At 39.9% G+C, this 23,500-nt stretch overlaps 1 protein-coding gene across 1 annotated transcript in view; it reads left to right on the plus strand.

Annotated features, from left to right (window-relative positions):
* Pappa2 (pappalysin 2) overlaps positions 1-23,500 on the plus strand; it is a 237,787-nt gene that overhangs the window by 78,493 nt on the left and 135,794 nt on the right. Inside the window, exons 3-6 of the mRNA XM_036202723.1 lie at positions 5,657-5,802; positions 16,762-17,055; positions 18,718-18,910; positions 22,230-22,351. Of these exons, the coding sequence (XP_036058616.1) occupies positions 5,657-5,802; positions 16,762-17,055; positions 18,718-18,910; positions 22,230-22,351 (755 nt within the window). The remainder of the gene's footprint in view (positions 1-5,656; positions 5,803-16,761; positions 17,056-18,717; positions 18,911-22,229; positions 22,352-23,500) is intronic.

Here is a 23,500-nt window from a genome sequence, read left to right on the forward strand (position 1 = left end):
AGAGTGACTGTGGGTTCCACAGTGAGCAGTTGTCTGTCATATCTTCATATCGTGCTTCTCAGCATTCCAGGCAGGCCTCAAACTTGAGATTCTCCTGCTTCTGCTTCTCAAGAGCCAGGATTGCCAGTATGTTCTACCTCACCTGTGGGATATCTTTATCTAGAGCATGGAGAATGCAAGTAAAGGTAGATGCTGGCAGAAACTGAGCAAACAAATGTAGTTCATCCTTTTTAATGCACAGTTCAGACTGGTTTAATGAATCTTCTGTATTTTCTTACAATCATGTGCACTATTTTACCTTCTCTCAAGAATTAAATTCATTTATGTCTTTTAAAATGTTTTAAATTAAAATGTAGTTATATAACGGTTTCATTTTCCCACTTCCCTTCCCTCCTTCCTAACCCTCAATTTCTCTGCCTCCCTCTTAAATTCATGGCCACTTTTTCTTTAATTGTTGATATATAAGTAAAAAAATATATATGTACATGTATGTATTCCTAATATATATACTCCTAAGTATATAAATAAAATTTTCTCAGTCTATGTAAAATTTCTTGTAGGTATATGACTTCAGGGTTGAACATTTGGTATTAGATAACCAGTGTTTGTGTGTGTGTGTGTGTGTGTGTGTGTGTGTGTGTGTGTGTGTGTCGGGGCATCATCCCTGGGAAAGACTATTTCTTCTGCTTTCAGCTTTTCTTGTTGCCTCTAGTTCTTTGTCTAGGCTTGGGACCCCATGAAGTTTTCTCCTTCCATGTTAGCGTGTCTAATGGTATCATCCATATTTTGGTTTTGCTGAGGCAGCCATATTGATGTCACTTCATGGATGCTGATTCTCTGACACTTCTTGATACAATCTCAAAACAAACTCCCTGTTCCCCTGACTCTTACAATTTTCTAGCCCCTTCTTCCGCTATGATCCTCAGGACTTAAATGAAGGAGTTGTAGGCTGGGTACCACAAGATCACATTTTCTCTGCATTTTGGTTGTTTGTGGTTCTCTGTAATGGACTCCATCTGTTACAAAAAGAAGATCCTTTGATGAGGGGAGAGACCCGTATTTATCTGTGGGTACAAGGATAAATATTTAAAATGTAGTTAGGAATTATGCTGGTAAAGTGGTTATTTATAGGTTTTACTCCAAGAACCCTAACCACTAGCCCCAGGGAGTTGGCTAGGTATCTAATACCAGATTTGCCTGTTGTTCAGTGAGCCTTAAGTCCACCTGGAGAGCTGTTGGTTACTACCAAGGTATTCATGCCACTAATGTACCCGTAGGGATACTGTGACATGCTAGTTATTATTGTACTTCATAATTCTTCTCTTTCTTTGACATTTGCATGGCACCTTCTAGTACTGTGGAAGTTAGTCCTTAGGGAGCAGGCTTTTAGGTCAGATCCAGCATGGAGCCTCTGGGTCCAGTGTTTGAAGTACATGGTATTTTACCTTCAATCTCTGGGGGTAACCAAAGATAACAGCAATAGTCTATAATGTTGTGGGAGTCTCTTGTACAACCCTGACCACCAATATCATTTATCTCTTAGCAAGTCATTTCTGTAGTAAGAAGTTCAGCTTTGAATTTATGAACTACATCCAGTGATACATCTTTAAATCTGAGCCAAGTCATGGACACTTTAGTTAGTCTAGAAGCTAAGACATTTGTCTTCATTAGCTCTGAGTAACTTTTAAAATGCTGTACATGTTACAGAAGACAAGCCTTCATACACAGGAAGCAGGCACACTGACTTCCACACTTTCACCATCTTTGGTTTAGACATAGATCAGGACAATAGTCTTTTCCAACAAAATAAGTGTTTCTCTTATCAACTCAATTAGGGACTGTTTCCAACTGTCTCTAGATTTTTAAAATTTATTCTTCCTTAGACTTACTGACCTCTATCTATATTTCTGTGGAGTGCAGAAATCTGAGCAACCACACCTCATTTGCCACTAGCATGACATCCACATTCTCATCTGGCAGAGTAATTTGTGATGGGGGAAAGAACTGTACAAGAAAGAAAGCGAAATGAGTACAACTAGGTCCTGATGCTGCTGTTGGAGGGGGAGGAGGCCTTTTGGAGGATGCTCAGGAGAAATGAACAGAACTGCTGGGTTGAGAGAGGACAGATGGGTGGTGGCCAAGACTGGCAAATGGAAGACAAAGAAGCCAGCAACACACAGATAGCCCAAGGAAGTCATGTCAGGAACAGGGGAATTTAGGCAAAGTGAATAAGTAAAAAAGAGAGCAAATTATTAAAGTACCATGTCCCAGTTTTAATTGGAATCCCCCCTCTCCAAAGATGAACATAGCTAGAGCTTCATCCTGGATACCCCGTTCTTCTTGTAGGCTGTCTTTAATCCCACCCATTCCACTCCTTCTCTAGTTTCTTCTCTTCTTCACACCCCCAGCTATTGAAACATTTCCACATGAAAGATCTACATGATGTCATCATCACCCTAACCCTCAGGAAAAACATAATGCAATTATTTTAATAAACAAGAAAAACAAAAGGAATATGACTAAGTCCAGGGAAAACCAGGCAAGAGCCCAAATCATTGCGTCTCCAGGAAAGCAGCTAAAGGAATATCCCTCTTTTCACATCCAACAGCACCTCATGGAGCTTGGATGATTTCTTGTGGCCGAAAATTATTTTTCCCAGATATTACAAGGGAGTAAAAGTACTATTTAAAACCCCCTTTCTCCCAAGCATCTTAAGGTCTACAGCAGGGCCTTTTTCTTTGCTTTCATTTCTTGTTTTAGTTCTATTCCAAGAAACACAATTATCTCTTTTGGGATTTCCATTTCCTGGGTGTCCCTTGCCAGCACATTCTACATGTGGGTTAAATAAATGGAGTGAGCAGCATGGCTGGGGAGCAGTGCAAGCAAAAGAAGAAGGGGCATGCTGTCCTCATGTGAGTTGTCTAGTAGGATAGCAGCCATGAAACACAATCCTAAAGGAAATTCAAAACCTATGTGTGTCTGGATTTAGCTGTGAAGAGCTGGCTTTAGCTTCTCCTCTTTTGGGGATGGCACAACATGACCACTGTAGGAAGTACTTATTAAGTTTAAGGACTACTGAGTTCTGACTTAGTTGCTCCTACTTAAATTATGTAATTACAGCATGCTCACTCTGTATAATGTTACTTGTATGTATGTTTTCAGCTCTGACCATTTGGTATTGGATTGGTATGCTCTTCCTTGAGGAAGGCTATTTCTCTTGCTCTCAGCCATCCTAAGTTTCTTGTAGTTCCTTACGTATGGTTGAGGCCAAGTGAGCTTCTGTCCACCACTGTCCCTCACCCCTGAATCCTGTCCATGTTGACATTTGGTATCATCCTTGTTCAGGTCATGTTTAATCAGCCATATTGGTAAGACTTCATGTTTGTAGCTTCTCTGACATTTCTAGGGGACACACTATCACAATAAACTCCCTTTTCCTCTGGCTCTTAAAGTCTCTCCACTCCTCTCTTCTGTAATGTCTCCTGAGCCATAGATGCAGGAGTCGTGATGTACATGTACACCTTGGAGCTGTCTCACCCCATCCATTAATCTCTGTATTGTGATCACTTGTGGATTTTTTTTTTTTTGTGATGGTCTCCATTTGCTATAAAGAGGAGTTTCTTTGACAGAGATGATACCTACACTTATCTATGGGTATAAGGACAAGATTTAGAATGCTCTTAGGTATTTGGATGGTCTAGAAATTGGCAGTAGTAGATTCTTTTCTAAGATCTATTAACTTACTAGCCCTGGGAAGCTAACTAAATTTCTAGCACCAGGGATAATTTTCCCACTTAAATTCAATTAGACAGCTATTGGTTGCCACTTATATATAAGTGGCACTTCTTATACCTTTATGCATATCTTGTCATGTTAGTAATTGCTGCAGTGTTGCAGTTTGGTAGGGATATTCCATTCAATGGTTCTCAACCTGTGGGTCATGGCCCCATTGTGGGTTGGATGACCCTTTCATAGGGATCAACTAAGACCATCAGAAAACATAAATATTTATATTACAATTCATAAAAGTAATAAAATTACAGTTATGAAGTAGCAACAAAAAATTTTATGGTTGGGGTCACTACAACATGAAGATCTGCATTAAAGGGTCACACCATTAGGAAGGTTGAGAATCATTGGTTTAATTGCTTCTCTCCCTTGGCAGTTTGCATAGTATTTTCTGGAACCACGGAAGCTAGATCAGAGGAAAGAGGCTTTCAGGACAGATTCAGCTTTAGTCTTCTGAGTTGTGTGTCCTAAGTGTATGGTGCCTTCAGCAATAGGGGGTCACATTCAACCCCTGAGAGGCAACTAAGGGCTACGTCAATAATTTATGATGTTTTGGGAGTCATGTTTTAACAGACCTTCAATTCTTCGTGTAAGTTCATATATAATATTGGCTCGTGATTTGAAGGCAGTGTCTTAGTTAGGTTTTTTATTGCTGTGATGAAACACCATAACCAAAAGCAACTTGGGGAGGAAAGGATTTAGTTTGCTTATACTTCCATATCACAGCTCATTGTCACATGCAGTCAGGACAGGAACTCAAGGCAGGAACCTGGATGCAGGAGCTGATGCAGAAGCCATGGAGGAGTGCTGCATATTGGTTTGGTCCTCATGGCTCACTCAGTCCACTTTCTTATAGAACCAAGAACCATGGACCCAGAGATTGCACCACCCACAGGAGGCTGGACCCTCCCCCATCAATCACTAATTAAGAAAATGCTATACAATATTACCTACAGCTGGATCGTTTTTTGTTGTGTTGTGTTTTGTTTTTGTTTTTCAAGACATGATTTCTCCGTGTAGTTTTGGTGCCTGTCCTAGATCTTGCTCTGTAGACCAGGCTGGCCTCAAACTCACAGAGATCTGCCTGGCTCTGCCTCCTGAGTGCTGGGATAAAAGCCACCACAGCCAGGCTACAGCTGGATCTTATGGAGGCATTTTCTCAATTGAGGTTCCTTCCTCTTGCTTTTGTCAGACTGACATAAAACTATCCAGTGTGGGTATCAGTCAGACAACCAATTATTATTATAAAGAAATAGGAGTAGAGAGGGGGATTTTCTATGGATTAAGTGACACAAAAAGGAAATTAATGCTCACTATCATTTACAGGAACTTTATGATGTCTTCTACTCTCAAAACTCTTTTAAATTTTGCTTCTTACAACTTGTTTCCTAGTCACTTTTTCCTTTAAAAAATAATGGTTGCTATAGACATATGATGAAACATGTATGACTGAACTTTCTGCCATCATAAGGACAAGGGAGTATGAAGACACCTATGAAAAGCTGATAGTTTGAAGGCTTTCTTCACCATCCAGGGCATAATTCTCCAAGGCAAAGAATTATTAACATCAATGGGTTGATCTTGAAGAAATAATTCCAGGAAAAAAATGAAGAAATGAGAGTAACATCAACATACAGACTTCCTGCCAATATTGTGGTTTTTCAAAGCAGTAGGATTTTTACTTAATGGGAAAAATATCTCAGATGTATACTGGAGTCTTCTCCTAGACTCCCTGATAGGCATGTCTCTTGCCTCTCTACCTTTCCAAAAGTCTTTAGCAACTGGAAATACCATGATGATGATCAGCTCTGGCCCTGCTGTTATCTGCCCTTTGGCGTGATGGTCTCTCTTTATTCTTGCTCCCCAGGGCATACATGAGTGTGAAGGAGCTAAAGGAGGCCTTGCAGCTCAATGGCACTCATTTCCTCAATGTCTACTTCGCCAGCTCAGTCCGGGAGGACCTCGTGGGTGCTGCCACGTGGCCTTGGGACAAAGAAGCTGTCAGTCACTTGGGTAAGTGAAACGAACTTTGATGGATAAAAGTAAGGGTATTTGAGGAGAGTTTGTGAAAGTGAGTTTGGAGTGGGGAGGCAAGAAATATGTAGTCAACAAATTAACTGATTTAGGTTGAGAATGGCTCTTGGGAGAGTCTAGAAAAATGTTTCCAAGTAAAAACTAAGAGGTGGTAGATCAAACACCCAGAATGCTCTAAACTGACCTGTAATCAATCTAGAGACAGGCCAGTCCTGGTGGCATAGGCCTTTAATCTTAGGTAGTAGGGATGCTGGTTCTAAATGATCACATTTCAAGGGCAAGCCTGGGATATTTGCTGAGATTATATCACAAAATAAACAGTAAAAGAAAGATCATATTGCATTCATGAACTTTCAACAGTTACTGATGGCTGCATTGGGTCTGAATAAGAATGGGCTCATCAATAGCCAGACAGGTCTAGAAGAAAGACATGGGGGACTCTATTTCTCACTGTTAGACAGATTCAGGGAAAGGGGAGTCATTGCCCTCAGTTGTATATTCACTAGTGATACAACCAGGCTCCAATGGGTAGTCACAATCCAGTGGTCACATAGGTAACCATGATTAAGATAAATGGATCACAATACAGTCATGAATCTGGGAAGGAACAGGTGGTTGGTGGGACCAATAGGTATCTGAGAGATTTTAAAGAGAGTATGGGGGAGAAAGTAGCTGGAATGCAGCATACACATGTATAGAATTGCCAAAGAGCTAACTATGAAAAAAAAGATGGTTCATTGTCATGGTTCATATGTATAATGCCAGGCATGGATGGTTGAGACAAGAAATATGAAATATTACTTCTTCAAGATTACCTTGAGCTACAGAGTGAGATTCCTATTCAAAAAAATAAAGAAAACAACAACAAAAACTCTAAACAATAGCCATATGACCCTGCATGGAAATAAATTGCCCAGGTGAGGTCCAATTTGCTGGATTCATTTTAAGTCTTAGAGGGGCCTAAAGGGGAAAATATCACTAAGGTAGCCAAAGTGGACAATCTGTTTGGTAGTACTGTACTAGGAAGCAGGTGGGTCTCTTGCTTCGCTTGGACTCTCAGGGAGACCCTAGGAAATTCAGACAGCTTTCAGTCACACATTTCCAGGGTGACTAAGTAAACTGTGTTCATGGTATTGTGTTCTCCATGAAAGCCACTTTAATCATTGTAACCTTCCTAGTGACAATGGATAGACTAGAGAGTCTTCATCAAATAATCCAATCATTAGTGAGTTTGGATGATTTGAATTGCTTCATCAAAACAACAGTAGCAGAGAGGATGCAAAGCACTGTGGGGCAGCACCTTTCTAATCACCAAGGGTCACCTTTCTGATGGATGCGTGAAGGGCTCTGGCAGCAAGGTACAGTCAGCAGCTGCTGGGTCTCAATCTCAAATCTTAAAAAGTCATTCTTCTGGTCTTTATGGGAATAAATTTGGCCATTTGACAAGAGTTGTTGAGATGGAGTAGATTATTGAATATCTTCCAATTTTATTAGATATGAAAACAGAGTCAATATTCATTCAGTAATACAAAAGTAGATAAACTGCTCATATATTAGTTGCTTGATGACATCAGATCTAGTTTCCTTCAGACTCACCAGCAAGACAGAGTTCATGCCCAAGTCCGAGGGACATGGAAAGCACAGAAGTGAACCTGATGTCCTGTTCATGATTTTCCTCTCAGAATATTTGCTAATTATTTACGTATTCATTCCCAGAGCCAAAGCCTAGAAAGCAAGTCCAAAATGACTTCTAAGAGATTAAAAAGTGGAACAGGGATTTTGAAAGTCACATAAGAGAAGAAAAGAAAGAAAATGAAATTGCTATTCTATCAAGGAGAGGAGCATTGAAGACACTATCCACCAGGGCAGAGCAGGCTGCTTTACACTGGGCTTAAAATCCAACCAGAAACACTCTCAACTGGTGTTGACAGAAAATCCTCCTGCCTATGTACTAAGTGGAAAACAAAGGAAAATGCCTTCTAGATATTACTATCAAAACCGTCAGGAGCACCCTACACAATTTTATGTATAGTATCCAGCAGTCAATCTAAAATCACTTGATATTTTCAGGAAATACAGTCAAATGATATAAAATAGAACCAATTCAACAATAAAAACAAGACAATATGACACATAGATTATTTAGATATTAGAGTTTTTAGACACTATGCTCCTATGCATAATTGACTAATGTGTAAAAATGCATAAAAGCTTGGCAACTGTTTAGGAGAACTGGGATCTATGGGAAATCGTCAAGTGAAAATTTTGGAGCTAAAAAGTAGTACTAGTAATTCAAATTTAAAAGTTAGTAGAAAACCAATGATAAAGAATTAAAGCCCTAAAAGAAATTCTATAAATTGAAACTCAGAGAGGAAAATGGTGAAAAGATAAGAAAACATCTTGAAAAATATTTAATTGGTTAGATTATTTAATTAGAATTGCTAATGAAATTGGAATACTAGAAGAACAGAAAGAAATTGGAATGGAAATAGTAGTCAAAGAGATAATATCTGACCACCTTTCAAACTGACAAAATGTACCAGTTCACAGATCAAATACGTTTTATAAACTCTAAGCAAAATAGGTTCAAAGAAGATTATGTATGGACCATGGCAAAGTGATACAAACCAAAGACAAAGTGAAAAATCTCTAATCCGACAGTGGAAAAAAGATTTGTTATCTGAAAAGTATGATAATAAGACCATATGGTATCTCATCAATATAAAATCATGCAGCATGAAATATTGGCATCATGATATCTTTTAAATGTTAAAGAAAATAGCTGTTAACTTAAAGTTCTAAATTTGAAAAGGAAAAATATAAAATATTCTCAGACAAATAAAATCAGAGATAATGTATATGTATACAAGTGCTGAAAGACCTCCTAGAAGAGGTTAGGAAGCAAGAAGAGAACACTCTTGGTTAGGGACAGAGAAAGTAACTGATGATGCCAGAGAGAGTAAAAATATCAAAAGCATACAGCAATATAGAATGAAAATGTAACAAAAATATTACAAAAGACAAAAAAAGGGACAAGAAATTCAAGCATTTAAAGATCTCCCTTTCCCTCTGTTGAGAAAAAAACTCTCTGATTTCACATCATGCTAGGCACAACATTAAAAGTCATGTTATAATCTTTAGATTCTTTTGTGTCTAAAGATTGATTAGTAAGATAGTAACAAAGTGAGGCTGGAGCATTGGCTCAGTGGTTAAGAGTGCATACTGCTCCATTGCAGAGGACCCAGGTTCAGTTCCCAGCACCCACCTCATGTTCTCTCAACAGCCTGTAACTCCAGGTCCTGGGATTCTGACACCCTCTTCTAGACTCTGTGGGTACCCACACTCATGTGCAAATATCTACACACACACACACACACACACACACACACACACACAATTAAAAAAATCAAAACTAAAAAAACTCTGAAGAAGAAAACCTAATAGAGTGATTACATTAACATTAAATGGACTTTTGGCCCCAGGTCAGACTAAAAGGTTGTCAAACTCACAATAAACCCTGTTACCTGATGTTCACAAGAGACCAATGCTAAATCTAAGAACAAAAATGGTTAAAGTGAAAGTATAGGGAAGTAAAACAAATACCATGCAAATACTAATCCAAAGGAAAACAGCTTTCTAACATCATATGAAGTACACTGTTAGGCAGTAGTATCAGAAATAAATAAAGCTAGTTTCATAAAAATGTAAATTCAATTAGAAGATGTAATGGTGATGCATTTAGACGTGACCATTCACATGCCCTGGAAAAAATACTCATATATATACATATATATATGTATATGTATATATATATATACACACACACACACAGAGTCATAGCTGGTGGTTTTAAATAATTTTATCAGAAAAGATATGACAAGTAAACATTCAGTAGACATATAGAGATTTGAGAGATATGATTAAAATTTTGACTCAATTAGCAGAATCAATCTGTGTCTTTACACAGAGCAGAACACACGTTCTTTTCATATGCCATGGAAACTTATCAAAGGAGTTGATGACCACAGAGTAATTTCAGAGGATGGAAGTCATAAAACGTTTCTCTCTCATCTCATTGTAAATAAGCTAGAAATCAAATAATAAAACAATAAAAATGAGGAACCCCCTGAGTATTTAGAAATTAAGCAATATACTTCTAATTAACCATAGGCCAAATTATAGTGGAAACAGGAAGCTATTTTAAATGATTATAACAACATGTTATACAAAAATTGTCGTGCATATGGAGACACCAGCAAGGGAAACTTACAGCTTTACTAGAAAAGGAGGAAGTCTGCATATCATTTCAGCAACAAATAGCATATTAAACTCAAAGAAGGGCATAAGTGTTAAAATCAAGACAAGAAATAAATTTGTTGAAAATAAACTTCCATTAGAAAAAAATTAACAGAGTAAAAGGCTTGGAAGAGAGAAATCAAGTCATGGGGGGGAAGTGGATTGATAAATTCCTAAAAAGACAAACTCATCAATAAAAAGCAATGACAGAAAAGGAATCTATTCTATCATAAAAAATAAAAGAGGTGGGCTGGGCATGGTGGTGCATGCCTCCAATCCTAGCATTCAATAAGCAAAGCAAGGCAGATATATCTCTGTGAGTTTGAGGCCAGCATGGCCTACACAGTGAGTTCCGCACCAACCAGAACTGCAGATAGCTTCCATATAGCTTTAATAGGCAATGATTATTTTCAGCCAATGGTTTTGGAGCAGTTGCATATCCACAGGGAACAGATAATGAACCTCAGTCTGAACTTTGTGACGGATAGAGAAATTAAGTCAAAATAAAGCATAGACTTAAGTGTAGAAAATGAAAGTATAAAACACCTCATAGAAAATACAGGAAAAAATTTTGGGACAGGGCTAAGCAAAAAGTGCATATATAAGATAGCAAAAGCATGGTTTAGGAAAATAAAATTTCACCAGCAATATAAAAACCATTTGCTGACAAAGAGTCTGCTGGAGATGCACAAAGAAACCACAGGCTTTTATAAAATAATAAAAAGCACACATCTGGAAAGTGGCTTCTATTTAGAACACACAAATTCTCCAACCTCAATAGCAAGAGAAAAGTTAGACATTTCAGTTAGATAGGAGCAAAGGTAAAAACAGACATTGTGTAAGAAGAATGCAGAGATAAAGAATAACCACAAGAAACAAAATTTCACCTCATTAACTACTAGAGAAATGCAAGTTAAGACAGTGAGCTATAACTCTACTCCTATCTGAAAGACCTACCATAGCAATCCTGCATGCCAGTGAGCTATAACTCCACTCCTATCTGAAAGACCTACCATAGCAATCCTGCATGCCAGTGAGCTATAACTCCACTCCTATCTGAAAGACCTACCATAGCAATCCTGCATGCCAGTGAGCTATAACTCCACTCCTATCTGAAAGACCTACCATAGCAATCCTGCATGCCAGTGAGAGTCTAGAATGCTGCTGAGTCTGTCATACTTGCTGGTGGAAAACTGAGAATGACATAGCTACCCTGAATAATTTGCAAATTCCTTATGAATATAAGAATGTCCTGCTAGGTGGTGGCGCACGCCTTTAATCCCAGCACTTGGGAGGCAGAAGCAGGTGGATCTCTGAGTTCAGAGAGAGTTCCTGATACTGGGATTAAAGGCATGTGCTACTATGCCCAGCAAGGAGGAAGGTTTTAATAATGGTCTGGGTCTATATTTTGAGAGTGGTAGTAGTTATATAATTATACACATATATTATACTTACAGAGAACTGCACATGCACATGCATACACACAGGTGTAGGAATTGGTCTGTAATGTCTACACATAAGAGGAAAACTGTGCATATAGTAGGTGTGCTGTGGATGCTCCCAGACAGAGGTGGTGTTTTACTTTAAAGACAGTGACTGCTCCTTAAGCAACTTCTGTCTGAATTCCAACTTCCGCAGCTACCAGCAGCGGTTAGGCCGCATCACATGGGCCACAGCCAGGCCTGAATTCTGTTCCCTCAGGCACAGGTTCTATCACAAACTATCTAAATCTCTATCATTCTCTAGAACTCAGGATTCAAAGGTTGAGGTGAAATTCTGCTGGTTTAGAGAGACTGAATAGCAAGTAGCTAACCTTCTCTCCTAGCTCAGGTCTCCTGGGGAAAAAAGGGGGGGGCGTTCTTCTGATCAGCCCCCCACTTAAGAGCTCTAGCTACACATGGTTCCTCCCTACCACTTCTTACTTCCTGTCAGCTAATTGCTGACTCAGCCTCCTGACCCCAGGTTAATTTTATTTAATCAAACAAATGTAACACATCTTTGCATTGTTAACAAAAGCAGCATAAAAAAAAATGTACCTTTACACTGTTAAAATAATATTCCACAACACAGAGGGACAGGTAATAAGTTAGTGAAGGAATTACATTTCCATGTAATGATACAAGAAATGTTTATAATTTATCTTCTGAAATTTCGGCTCGCCATGTGTTGTGGAAGCAGCTGTGGATATTTATGTTTTATTCTTAAAATTTTTAAGGAATGAGAGTGCTCTCCTGCACTGTGGTTTTTAATGTGCTTTTCAGGAGATGGGATGACCAGCTCACAGCTCTGAAATAAGGATGAAATTGCTTGTGTATATATTTATTGTTTCTTATTCAATCATAATTGTGATTTAAAAAGAAAATACCAGCACAGACAGCTGGCATGTCATGATAGAGAGGAAGACGTTCCGGACTTTCTAAATAGCCTTACTGGGAGTCTAGGTAGGATTATGTTTGGATCAGTGTGCAACAGCTCATCATGTTTAAGGTGATCTCAGTGGCCCACACCTAAGCACACCAGCCCTAACACTGGAAAACCAAATGCAGTCTCGATGACCAATGACTTTCACTCTGTGGAAACCCCAAGCTTCATCCTGCTTTGCCATCAACATTATTTCTCCCATCCAGTATGATTTTGTCTTTCTAAGTCTATGCTAATGGAGGTAAGGAACTTTTATAAATAACATATGCATTAAAATCATGGATTCAAAGACAGAATACTTGACTAAATGGTAATCCAGCACATCTATAAGTCACTAATATCATAATTACAACCCTTTATTCATTCATGTGTGCATGCATACATTCATTCAAAGACCAATTGGTAAATATGTTCTCTGGCAATACAGACCTAGAAGAATACAAGGACAGAACAAAGCACAACAGCAGTGGGAGACAGACATGTCACACATGCTTTTGTCATTGTGTTATAGAGCAACACAGAGGGCTAGTCCTCATGACAGGCCCATTGAGAGAAAGTGCCAAACGCTTCCAAAGCATCATGGGTGGTGTTTCTAGACAGCTGACACCTGAAGTTAGCATCGAAGGATAGATAAGGCTGGGGTTTGCGTGGCAGACCTTGGCAGAATACCCCACAGTAAAAAAAACTGAGAGATGCCTTGATGGACAGCTGGTAAAGCCTGGCCATTCTTGGAAGTAGGATGAACTCTGCATGGCTCCAGCCAGTACTCCCCAGACATACCTTTTCCTTTTGTGTCCCCACAAAGATTTACAAAAACATCTGTGCTTCTTCACATGCTCTTAGAGTAACACAAAAAAAATCTATAAATCCAACTAGTAGCAAACAATACAGCACTAACTCACTTAAATTATGAAGTGCTAGGCATTTCTTTCCAGTTATTGTCATTTCAAATGATTACTTTCTACAGTTGGATAAAAGATTTACATTGCTTAATCATTAATGAACAAAATACACAGAAAATTATATCTCAATGAGATAAATGTGGTTCTACACACCAAGATCAGTTCTTATGCATGTGGATGGGTAGTAAATATTGCTATAATTTAGCGTGTTTAATTATCAGTTGTATTGCTTGTTTTACAAATTTCTTTCATTGTTGTGGAGAATATGTTTTGGGGAAGTGTATGGTAGCCAGTAACTGGAAATAATTATATAGACACCTACAGACCAGGCCTGATTTCCCTGATTTATAAGGGAGATCATATAACATTCAGCCCTAAAAGTTTTAAAGAAACATTTAAAAGTCATTTCAACCAGTGCCCTTTACACCAATTGCTAAGTTCCTTTTTAAATAAAGGGGCTTTGGGAATCATTCATTTTGCCATGAGCTATTTTGGCGGTCTAGTGTTGGGTCTGGGGAAAAACCAGTGAGAACTTGGTAACACAACATCACTCTGGAAGCTTAACTTTCCACAGCTGAGATCTGTCTTTTCATCAGCAATTTCTCTCTCTCTTTTCTTCCTCTGAAGCATCCCCAAGACCACACAACAGCTCTGCCTTACTGTTTTAGCTTGTTCCTCATAATCAAAGCTGAAAGGCCTTCTAAGTAGGCACATCTGTATTCCCCCTGCAAGTCCATGAAGGAACAGCTGTGCCACACATGGTCACCAGTTGCTAAATGCAGAGAGTTCCATTCATTGTGCACCACATTTGAAGTTTGATTGTACCAGCCCTGTATTGAGTTCAGTTCTCAATGTACACATGCAAATACGCAACAAATATAAATGTATTCCACATTTACACATGCAATGTACACATGTATGTGTAAACAATGTATACATATAAACATGCAGCAAATATAAGTGTATTTCATGATTAGCCTTAACTTCTGTTTTGAATGCCCACGTTAGTGCACAGTAGAGATTTACTCAAGTGAGTCTCATTTTACTGGGGCTTAGTCTAGCCAGAGTGATGGTTCATAAATCCTGACTACAGAGGGACCACAATCTATTTTGTTCTTAGTCACCAGGTGAGGCTGACCGCCCCAAATAACCATCATTCTCATCACACTCATGGGGTCACTTGAGTGACTTAGGTATCTATCACTTTGTCTCTTTGTGTTACTCCTGCTCCCATTTAGCCTCATTTTCTTTCAATCCAGCCACTCTTGTCTAGAACTGGGACACTTCCTCAGAAATTCACCTCTAGAAGAGGCAAATAGTGTGAAGATAAAGATGATGGTCTTCAATTTGTCATACTGGCAAAACCACAGTTCCTTCAAGACTCAGTTGGCACAGACCCAGGAAAGAACCTCCTACTTCCTTGCTTTCAAAGTTCTGTTGTTTACCTCCTAGTGAGGTAAGATATGTAGGAGATGACAGCAACTGAAAGAAAGATAATGAAGTTTAGGAAAAACGTTAGTATTTTTAAAACTGTCTTCATCCCTTCATACTTTTGTTTTCGTTTCTCCCAAATCTGTCATTTATTGGCCCCACTGCCATCTACATAGTTCAATACTTACCCTTTGCCAAATATGGCAAAAGAGAGGTGGGCTGCATTTCTAGAACACTGGCCATCACTAGGAGACCACCAGGATAGAGAGAACTTGGTTGTTGGGGACAAAGCAAGTCTTGAAATTACACTGACATGATACCAGAGCTGGTCTGAGACTAGCAAAGGGTGACTCTCAACCTTGGAAGGCTGATCTCAGACACTGGAAATTATACCTAGTCTTGTCTGACAACTTTGAGGCCTAAAGAATGAAGCCCAGTCAAGTGTTTCAGTGATGGGAAAAGGAAGGAAGCAGGCAGTGAGCTTGAATAAGGAGGGCAGGCAAAAGTTAGGCCACTTAGCAATCTTCTCATCTAAACCCAATGCAGTGTGATTTCCTGTTTTCTGAAACATCTGCCTTAGTGTCCTGTAGAAATGGGGTGGGGTGAGTGTGATGTATTACTAGCTTCTTGAGAGTAGGAGAGGTAAACTTACATTCAACATTCTTCAAAAAATGTAATATTTTAATAATTCTTTGAGAATCTCAGATAATGATATTTTTATCATATTTATTCCCAACCACACTCTGCCTCTTCCAAGATCCACCCTTTAGCTCTCACCCCTATTTTTGTCTTTATTATTTTTGTATGTATACATATATACATGTAAAAATAGAAATACAACCATCTGACTTCATTTATTGTTGTTCCTATGTGTATATTACCAGGCCTGAGTAGTTAGTATTGAATAACCAAGTAGACTACTCATCCCTGGGGAAGATGGCCATTCTCTGAGAAGTTATTGCTTGCCTATACCTTTCTGTCTGGGGTGATGCTCCATGAAATTTTCCTTGCCTGTTTTGGCATGTCAACTGGAGTTATCATTTTACGGGTCCTGTTTAGGCAACCACAATGTTGAGATTTCATGGTGCAACTTCCCTGGCCTATATAAAAGACACAATATTGCAGTCGCTGTTCAGGTCCTCTGGCCCATACAGTTTTCCTGATCTTTCTTCCAAGATGTTCCCCGAGCCTTAGGTATTATTATAGATGTATCACATGGGGCTGAGCCTTTTGTGGTAGGTTGTTCTACATTTGTGGACAGTTGTGGAAAAAGCAACTCTCTTAACTCATTTATTAAACAGCTAAAGTGTGTCAAATACTTTTAATTTATTTTATCTAAAGTACACCGATGTTAGTGTTATCACCCCTGCTTTGCAGGGACTAAAGCTGAGTTGTAGGAGACCATATAGCTAATGACAGCTAGAATGTGGAAGAGCTAGGTACCTCTCTGGCTGCTTTTCCCTGGATCCCAACTTCATGTGCTTCTGCCCAGAGTAATGGTTCTCTACCCCAGCTTTCAAAATCTGATGTGTGAACTCTACTTGGAAATATTTATATTTATTTGTTGAGGTTAGCATTTATAACTTCATTTTTCACTCCTCTGGGTGATTTGATGTACATCTAGGGCTGAGGATCTTGTCCCTCTCGTACAGATGTGTCTGGTCACTAGGTCTATAATGACTCATGACAGATGTTAAAGGAATGTTAACTGATTAGTTCTGTGACTGTCTGTAGAAGGAGGGAAGAACATTACTAGATACCACCAAGTTAGTTATAGACTATATTTGTAGAGGCTGAGATGGACTATTGGGGTTTTTGTCAAAGAATGACTAAGGTAGACTGATGTTCATCTCTTTCTCAAAGAGGTTTTCCAAACCTTCCATTACAGGTGGTGTCGTCCTCAACCCAGCCTATTACGGCATGCCTGGCCACACCAACATCATGATCCATGAGGTGGGACATGTCTTGGGACTCTACCATGTATTCAAAGGAGTCAGTGAAAGAGAATCCTGTGATGATCCATGTAGAGAGACAGTGCCATCCATGGAGACAGGAGACCTGTGTGCTGACACCGCTCCCACACCCAAGAGTAAGCTGTGTCGGGACCCAGAGCCAGCTAATGACACCTGTGGCCTCACCCACTTCCCAGGGGCTCCTTTCAGAAACTACATGAGCTACACAGGTATCACCAAAGACTCAATGCTTTTGTTTTCTCTTAAGGTCACTTAAGCGCCTTTAGGAATTGGTAGGGAGTATGTAGTTAAAGGGAGCCAGGGAGGTTCATGTCACAGAAGTATATTTTATGTTGGATAGTCCTTTATTTTCCATGTGTTTCAAGTATTTAATGAAATGCTGAGGTATTACAGGGTCTTGTTGACTGGATTCTCTTCCATTTAGAGCTCGAAAGTGATTCTTATCATGAATAGTTAAAATGGGATAAATTAAAAAATCCTCTTGCGATCTCTTAGGTTTTATAACATAATGATTCTCATTGAGGCATTTCCTCTGAAGATGGTCTAGTCTGATAGTGATAAATTACAAGTCTCTGGGTGAAGATGTCTCTTCAGTACTTTTACAGATAGTTAACAAACTGACTGTGATTCATTGAGGTACTAGAAACCTTTTATCTTATACTATGTAAGAAATCAGATTCTCTTCTTCCAGCACAACATTGATTCCTAGCTTACTGTTCATGTACTGTGCCCAAAATGATACTTTTTAATTTTTTAAAAAATCGTGCTTTGTTGGCCCTGAAGAACACTGTATTGTGTGGCCTTATCCTTTTTTAGGACATCTCCTGGATCATTCATCTCACCAGTGTATCAGACCTTCCTTATTTCTGGCAAAGAATAATACTAAGTATTCTTCTAATGATGGGCATAATTATAATTAAAACTGACAACTAACTTGATTTGATCACCTACTCCAATGGTGAATGAAGGTTAATTCTTAGTTCCATGTTTTAATAAAGACAAACTACCAGGTCCCTGCTCATGGCTTTGATGGTACAAGAAAAAAATGAGCTAACTGGTTCTGCTTGTGGCCTCTTAAGATGTTTCCCTCCAAATTTCATTGTTGTGAATGAAATGAAGATCACTCCTTTTCAACCTCATGAAATGTGTAATGAACATAGTGATTTTTGCTGTCTCTGAAAGAAAGATTGGGGCCATCATTCCTATCCCTTAAGTTTCCTTGAAATTTCAGCTTCCTCTCCACTGAGCATCACAAATGAATACTCATTTTCCTTGGGCATGGACACAGAGTATATAGCAGATGTAGGTAATTCTGAACACAGGCAAGGAGACCCTCTGCTGAAACACTGCCATCTTGTGGTGTGCTTAGTATGCAACCATCAGTTTGGGACAGTAGTTCTCAGCCTGTGGGTTGGTAGCATACAGATATCCTGCTTATCAGATATTTACATTATGATTCATAACAGTAGTAATATTACAGTTATAGAGTAGCAATGAAAAAATTTTATGGTTGAGGATCACCACAACATGAGGAACTGTATTAAAGGGTTACAGCATTAGGAAAGTTGAGAACCATTGTCTTAGGACAATCCTGTGACTTCATGACTAGAGTCTCACCCTAGGACAATCCAAGAATATAATAATGAGACAGCTATGGTGAGAAGCAAGTTCTATGTCTCTGCTTTTCCTCTCCCATCTATGGCTTTCTTTCTAGAGAAGAATGAATTCCTTTACTGAGTCTAATGTTTTCTGAGTCTAGTAAATGTGAGATGTGGGGTGCTAGTCATAGTGAGAATGGAATGAGCTCTTTGCCCTGCCTTTATGCAATGGTGCAGGTTCAACCTTCATATCCCCCCATTTTTTCTTCACAGATGATGAGTGCACAGACAGTTTCACCCCGAATCAAGTGGCCCGGATGCATTGCTATTTGGACCTCGTATACCAGCAATGGAGTGAAAGCAGAAAGCCCACCCCCATTCCCATCCCTCCCATGGTTACTGGGCAAACCAACAAGTCCCTCACTATCCACTGGCTGCCTCCGATTAGTGGAGTTGTGTATGACAGGTAAGAGAGGTGCTCTATTGTCTTGGAATCATTTCAAAAGAGGGGAAGAAAATACATGGAGGAGAACCCTGATTGTGATGTAAATGTGTACATAGCTGTCCAGGGACACCTTGTGAGTCTGTTCTGGGCTCAGCTCCTTAGCAATGCTAAGGGTATCTCATGAGAGTCAGAGGTTCATTGTGTGTGCTTATTCCACACAAGGATGGCCTGGCAGAACTGGCAAAGCATGGCCCATCTGTCTTAGTCAGCTGTTCCTCTGCAGGGTAAGGGTTGCTCCTTGGACAGCGGTGACTGGGGAAAGGGAAGCAGACCATGTTCCTTTAGTCAGTTCCAGGGTGAAAAGAGAAAGTGTGGGAGTCTACAAACTCAACTCAGTATTTCTAATACTGTTTCTGTCTCCTGTTGAACGTTGTGTTCTGCTTCATGGCCACTATCTGGAACTGTTACTGTCTGTTCTTACTTGCCCCCTCTACTGGCAACTAGTGTTTTGTATTTTTATTTTTATTTTTTTGTTTCTGAGACTGCCATAGTAGACAATTACTTAATCCATACTCATTGAAGAAAATCACAGTACCTAAAGCCAACTGTCATTTTCCTTACAGAACTGAGTCTCAACGAATTCTTTGTAAAAAGCTGAGAGAGAGAGAGAGAGAGAGAGAGAGAGAGAGAGAGAGAGAGAGAGAGAGGAGATGTAGCAATGGGGCATATATAGTTTAACTGAAAAGGCTCCTTGGACCCATGCAGACTTGGCTCTCTGGAAGCCTATGAAACACACAGGGCTGGCTCAAGACCCCACAACAGGTGATTCAGGGGTGGGGGTGGGATTCAGAAACAAGGAGCACAGAATAGATGAATGCTTTGGATTTTGAGCTTTCTTTTCCATTTAGCAGGTAGACATCTACTCTTATTTTTCTTAATATACTATTTGACTAATTCTTTAAGAACTTCATATAATGAAATTTGACCATATTCACCCCAACTCCTCCCCCTGACTCCTCCTAGACCCACCCTCTCCTTTCCATATCCCCAAATTTGTGGCCTTTACTATTTTTTAAAGTAACCAATTGGGTCCACTTTGTACTGTCCACACACTCAGGTGTAGGGAAATAGGACAGTGACTCCTTTTTGTACAACACTTCACTGTGGCTCTCTGGGTCCAGCTAGGGGACCAATGGCCCTGGAGCATGTCCTCATACTCTTTGGATTTAATGAAAGCCTGGTGTTGGGGACAGCTAAGGGGAGATGAGGATACAAGCAAGCCAGTGGATTATTTTTCAAAGCGATATTCAGTTGCTTGAAATCTTCATTCTTTGACTCACACTTAGTCATGACATCATTTAGCACTCACAGCCCTAGTTTGCATTGTTATCAGCACCCAGGTTCCCATGGCTCCTTTGGTGACTCAGCACACATCTATGCAATGTGTACAAGAAACATCTTCCTGCAAGTGTGACCTTGTGTAGCTCTGGCAGGACTGTCCCATGTGGGTACATGCAAACCCAAGTTTTACATCAGTTTATGTAACACGTGTAAACAATTTAATCTTTCAATTCTCTCTCTGGTACAAATGTTGCGATAAAGCAGACATCAGAACTGGCTTGCTGAGAGTCTGTTGGCAGAAAAGATTGCAATTTGCTTCCTTTTCCCGGCTAGGTATGCTAGTCTTGAGGCCTCCCAGCACGTGTGTTGAAGAGACTCACGTCACATGCCCAGCAATTTGTGTCATGCCTAGAGTTATGTTTACTCCGCCCTTGTAGGTATTTGGACTCCTTATGTCAGAGAGAAGCCCCAGCTACGCACTCTGCAGCAGCCCCGGAAGGGCAAGTACATCAGGGAAATGTGGTTTGGAATTGTGTCCACATTAGGAAGAGTACCGACTGATGGAGTCAAAGGGAGGCTCGGAACTACACCCTTTAGTTGCCAAAATACTGAACACGAGGTGGTATTTGGGAACTCGCTCAAAGGAATTAAGAAACTTGTGATGTTGAGCAACTGACCTAAAGCTTTCTGAGCCCCAATTTTCTCATTTGTAAGCACAGTGTCATCACAAGGGTTAGAAGGAAGTTGTGTAAAACACAAGGCCAGGTTATGTAAGGTGCTTAATGTCATTATTATTGCTGTTGTATAATAATATGATTTTACTAGTGTATTATAAGGTACTAAACTGCTATTCATATATTCTGTTGGTATGCTGCCTTGATTTCTAGGCTAACATTTCAAATATGTTATTCACAACCGGGCTTCTGAAAACATTCCAAGTATGAGAGAGAGACAACTCTCAGAAAGCAGTTGGCCTTGTTACTCAGTATAGTTATCTTTGCATGTTCCAGTTACTCCAAACGTGATGCTTGTAAAAACCCCTTCATAGACTGAATTATCTCACAGACATCTACAGGACAGACATTTACAGAGGCACTGCTGAAGCCAGTCATGTGCTAATTCTTATGAACGCAATGAGAGCTAAGCAGACCCAGTTACACTCACAGGCCTAGGAGTCAAAAAAGGATGGCTGTAAATTTGCATTGCACACACAGCAGTATCCTGAGTAAAGGGGCCAACTATAGGGTGTGTACAGAGAAGCAGGGGCTGGACTCTCAGAGGAGGAAGGCTAAGCACCTCCTGCAAAGACCACATCTGAGTAAGTGAAGTAAGAGTGCTAAGCGAGGATTCTTGAACAGCCTATAAGATCATTGTAAGGACATGTGCTTTGTGCAGTGATGTGAAGAGCATGGAGAATTTGGACCATAGCATGGTGGAACTTGTGCTAGAAATATAAAGTTTATGAAGGAACTGCAGGAGGTAAGGCTGGAGCTAGTGCTTATCACCCAGTGTTAATAAGAAAGTATGATCCATTGCTATGGGCCATGGTGAATCAAGGGGTGTTACCCTCCACACTCTAGTTTATGCATGTAAGTAAAAGTAGGGATTGAAAGAATCAGAACACATAGATAGTGACTTCACTCTCAAAATCATTGTTTTAGTGGCCAGGTATGTATATCTTGTGCCTTTCTGACACTTAATTACTATAGAAAGGGGTTTTATGTTGGTTTGGGAAAATATGCTTGTTTCTTGTCTAATGATTCTAGGAATTCCCTTGCATCTCACAGACTTCTTCAGGACTTAGTTAAACTTTTCTCTTTCCTGACCTTGAGGTTTCTCATGTCTTGTGCATTTGGCAAAGATGAGGACTTCAGAAGAAGGACATAAGTTGCCATGATAAATGTGCCCTCTTGTCCCCCAGACACCTTCCCAGAGTCTTCCTGGCTTCTCTTCCCTATTCAACACAAGGACACTTCCTTCTTATGCTTCCCCTTCTCAGGGCCCCTGGCAGTATGTGTGGTGCCTGTACTGAAGATGGGACATTCCGTCAGTATGTATACAAGGCTTCCTCTGGGCGGGTGTGTGACTCTTCAGGTTACTGGACTCCAGAGGAGGCTGTGGGTAAAGTACCATGGATTTTTGACTAATATTTTGGTGGCCACTGAGCATGAGTAATGGATGAAACAGTGGTGTATGTTTGTGGTTTCTTTGCACGTGGGTGAGGGAGGGTTTGCTGAATATTTCCAGGGTCTTGGAAACACTGCTGGTGCTTCTGCATGTTGAGTGTCTTGTGTTGGTATAATGTGAAAGTTCCATGGCTGTGAGGTTGTAAAGATTTAACACAGAGGAATCAAGAAGTCAGCCCTTCTCAAGGGTTACCTCAGTGTCAACTAGGGCCAGAAATGTTGCATATGTCTACTTGTCTCTGAGGCAGCTTTGGTGCATGATGGTGTAAGCTAAGTGTTTACTCCTCTATATCAGGAGAGTAATAGAGAACACATTGCAAAGAACACTCATATGCTGGCTGAGCAAGTTTGGGTGGGGGCAGGGTGGACTAGGTGTTCCACACGGATCGTTCTCATCTACACTATTTTATGAGTCTATTAATCACTGGTACTGGTTGTGCTTTGAATGTGATCTAAGCTAGGCTCTAGCAGGGAGAAGATGTTTTTTGTTATTTCATTTCCTGTCCTTCTCCTAAGTCCTCTAACAGTCACATCCTCACTCACATATGTATATCAGGATCTAGAAGACAAATTTCAACATGAGCCTTTTCAGTGCCAGTGCAGAAAATGCTGTGGACATGGCTTCTAGCCCTTTTCCATGAAGAGCTTGACTTCTGCCTTCCCCAGTTTTTGTTTGTGTGGCTGATTGATTGGAGCTTGTTGTTGTTGTTTGTTGTTATTGTTACTTTTGTCAAGACAGGGTTTCTTTGTGCAGCCCTAGCTGTACTGGAAATAGTTCTGTAGACCAGGATGGCCTTGAATTCAGAGATCCACATGCCTCTCCCTCCCAAGTTCTGGGATTAAAGGAGAATGCCATTATGCCTGGCTCTTCACCATCATTTTTGATACCTTTCTAATCATCATCTTCTGAATACCCCCTCTGCCTTGCTTTGCAGGTATTAAGATCCACAAAACTACCAATAAAGGTATATTAGAAATAGTCTATTTGAATTAGTTTTCAGTCCTGATTGTGACAAGAAAACACAACAATAGTGATGTATGAGTCTTCTACAATGACTACCTGATGTCACCTTTGGCTCCTAGT

This window comes from Onychomys torridus, chromosome 11 (genome assembly GCF_903995425.1).
Source record: "Onychomys torridus chromosome 11, mOncTor1.1, whole genome shotgun sequence".
NCBI classification, from domain to species: domain Eukaryota; kingdom Metazoa; phylum Chordata; class Mammalia; order Rodentia; family Cricetidae; genus Onychomys; species Onychomys torridus.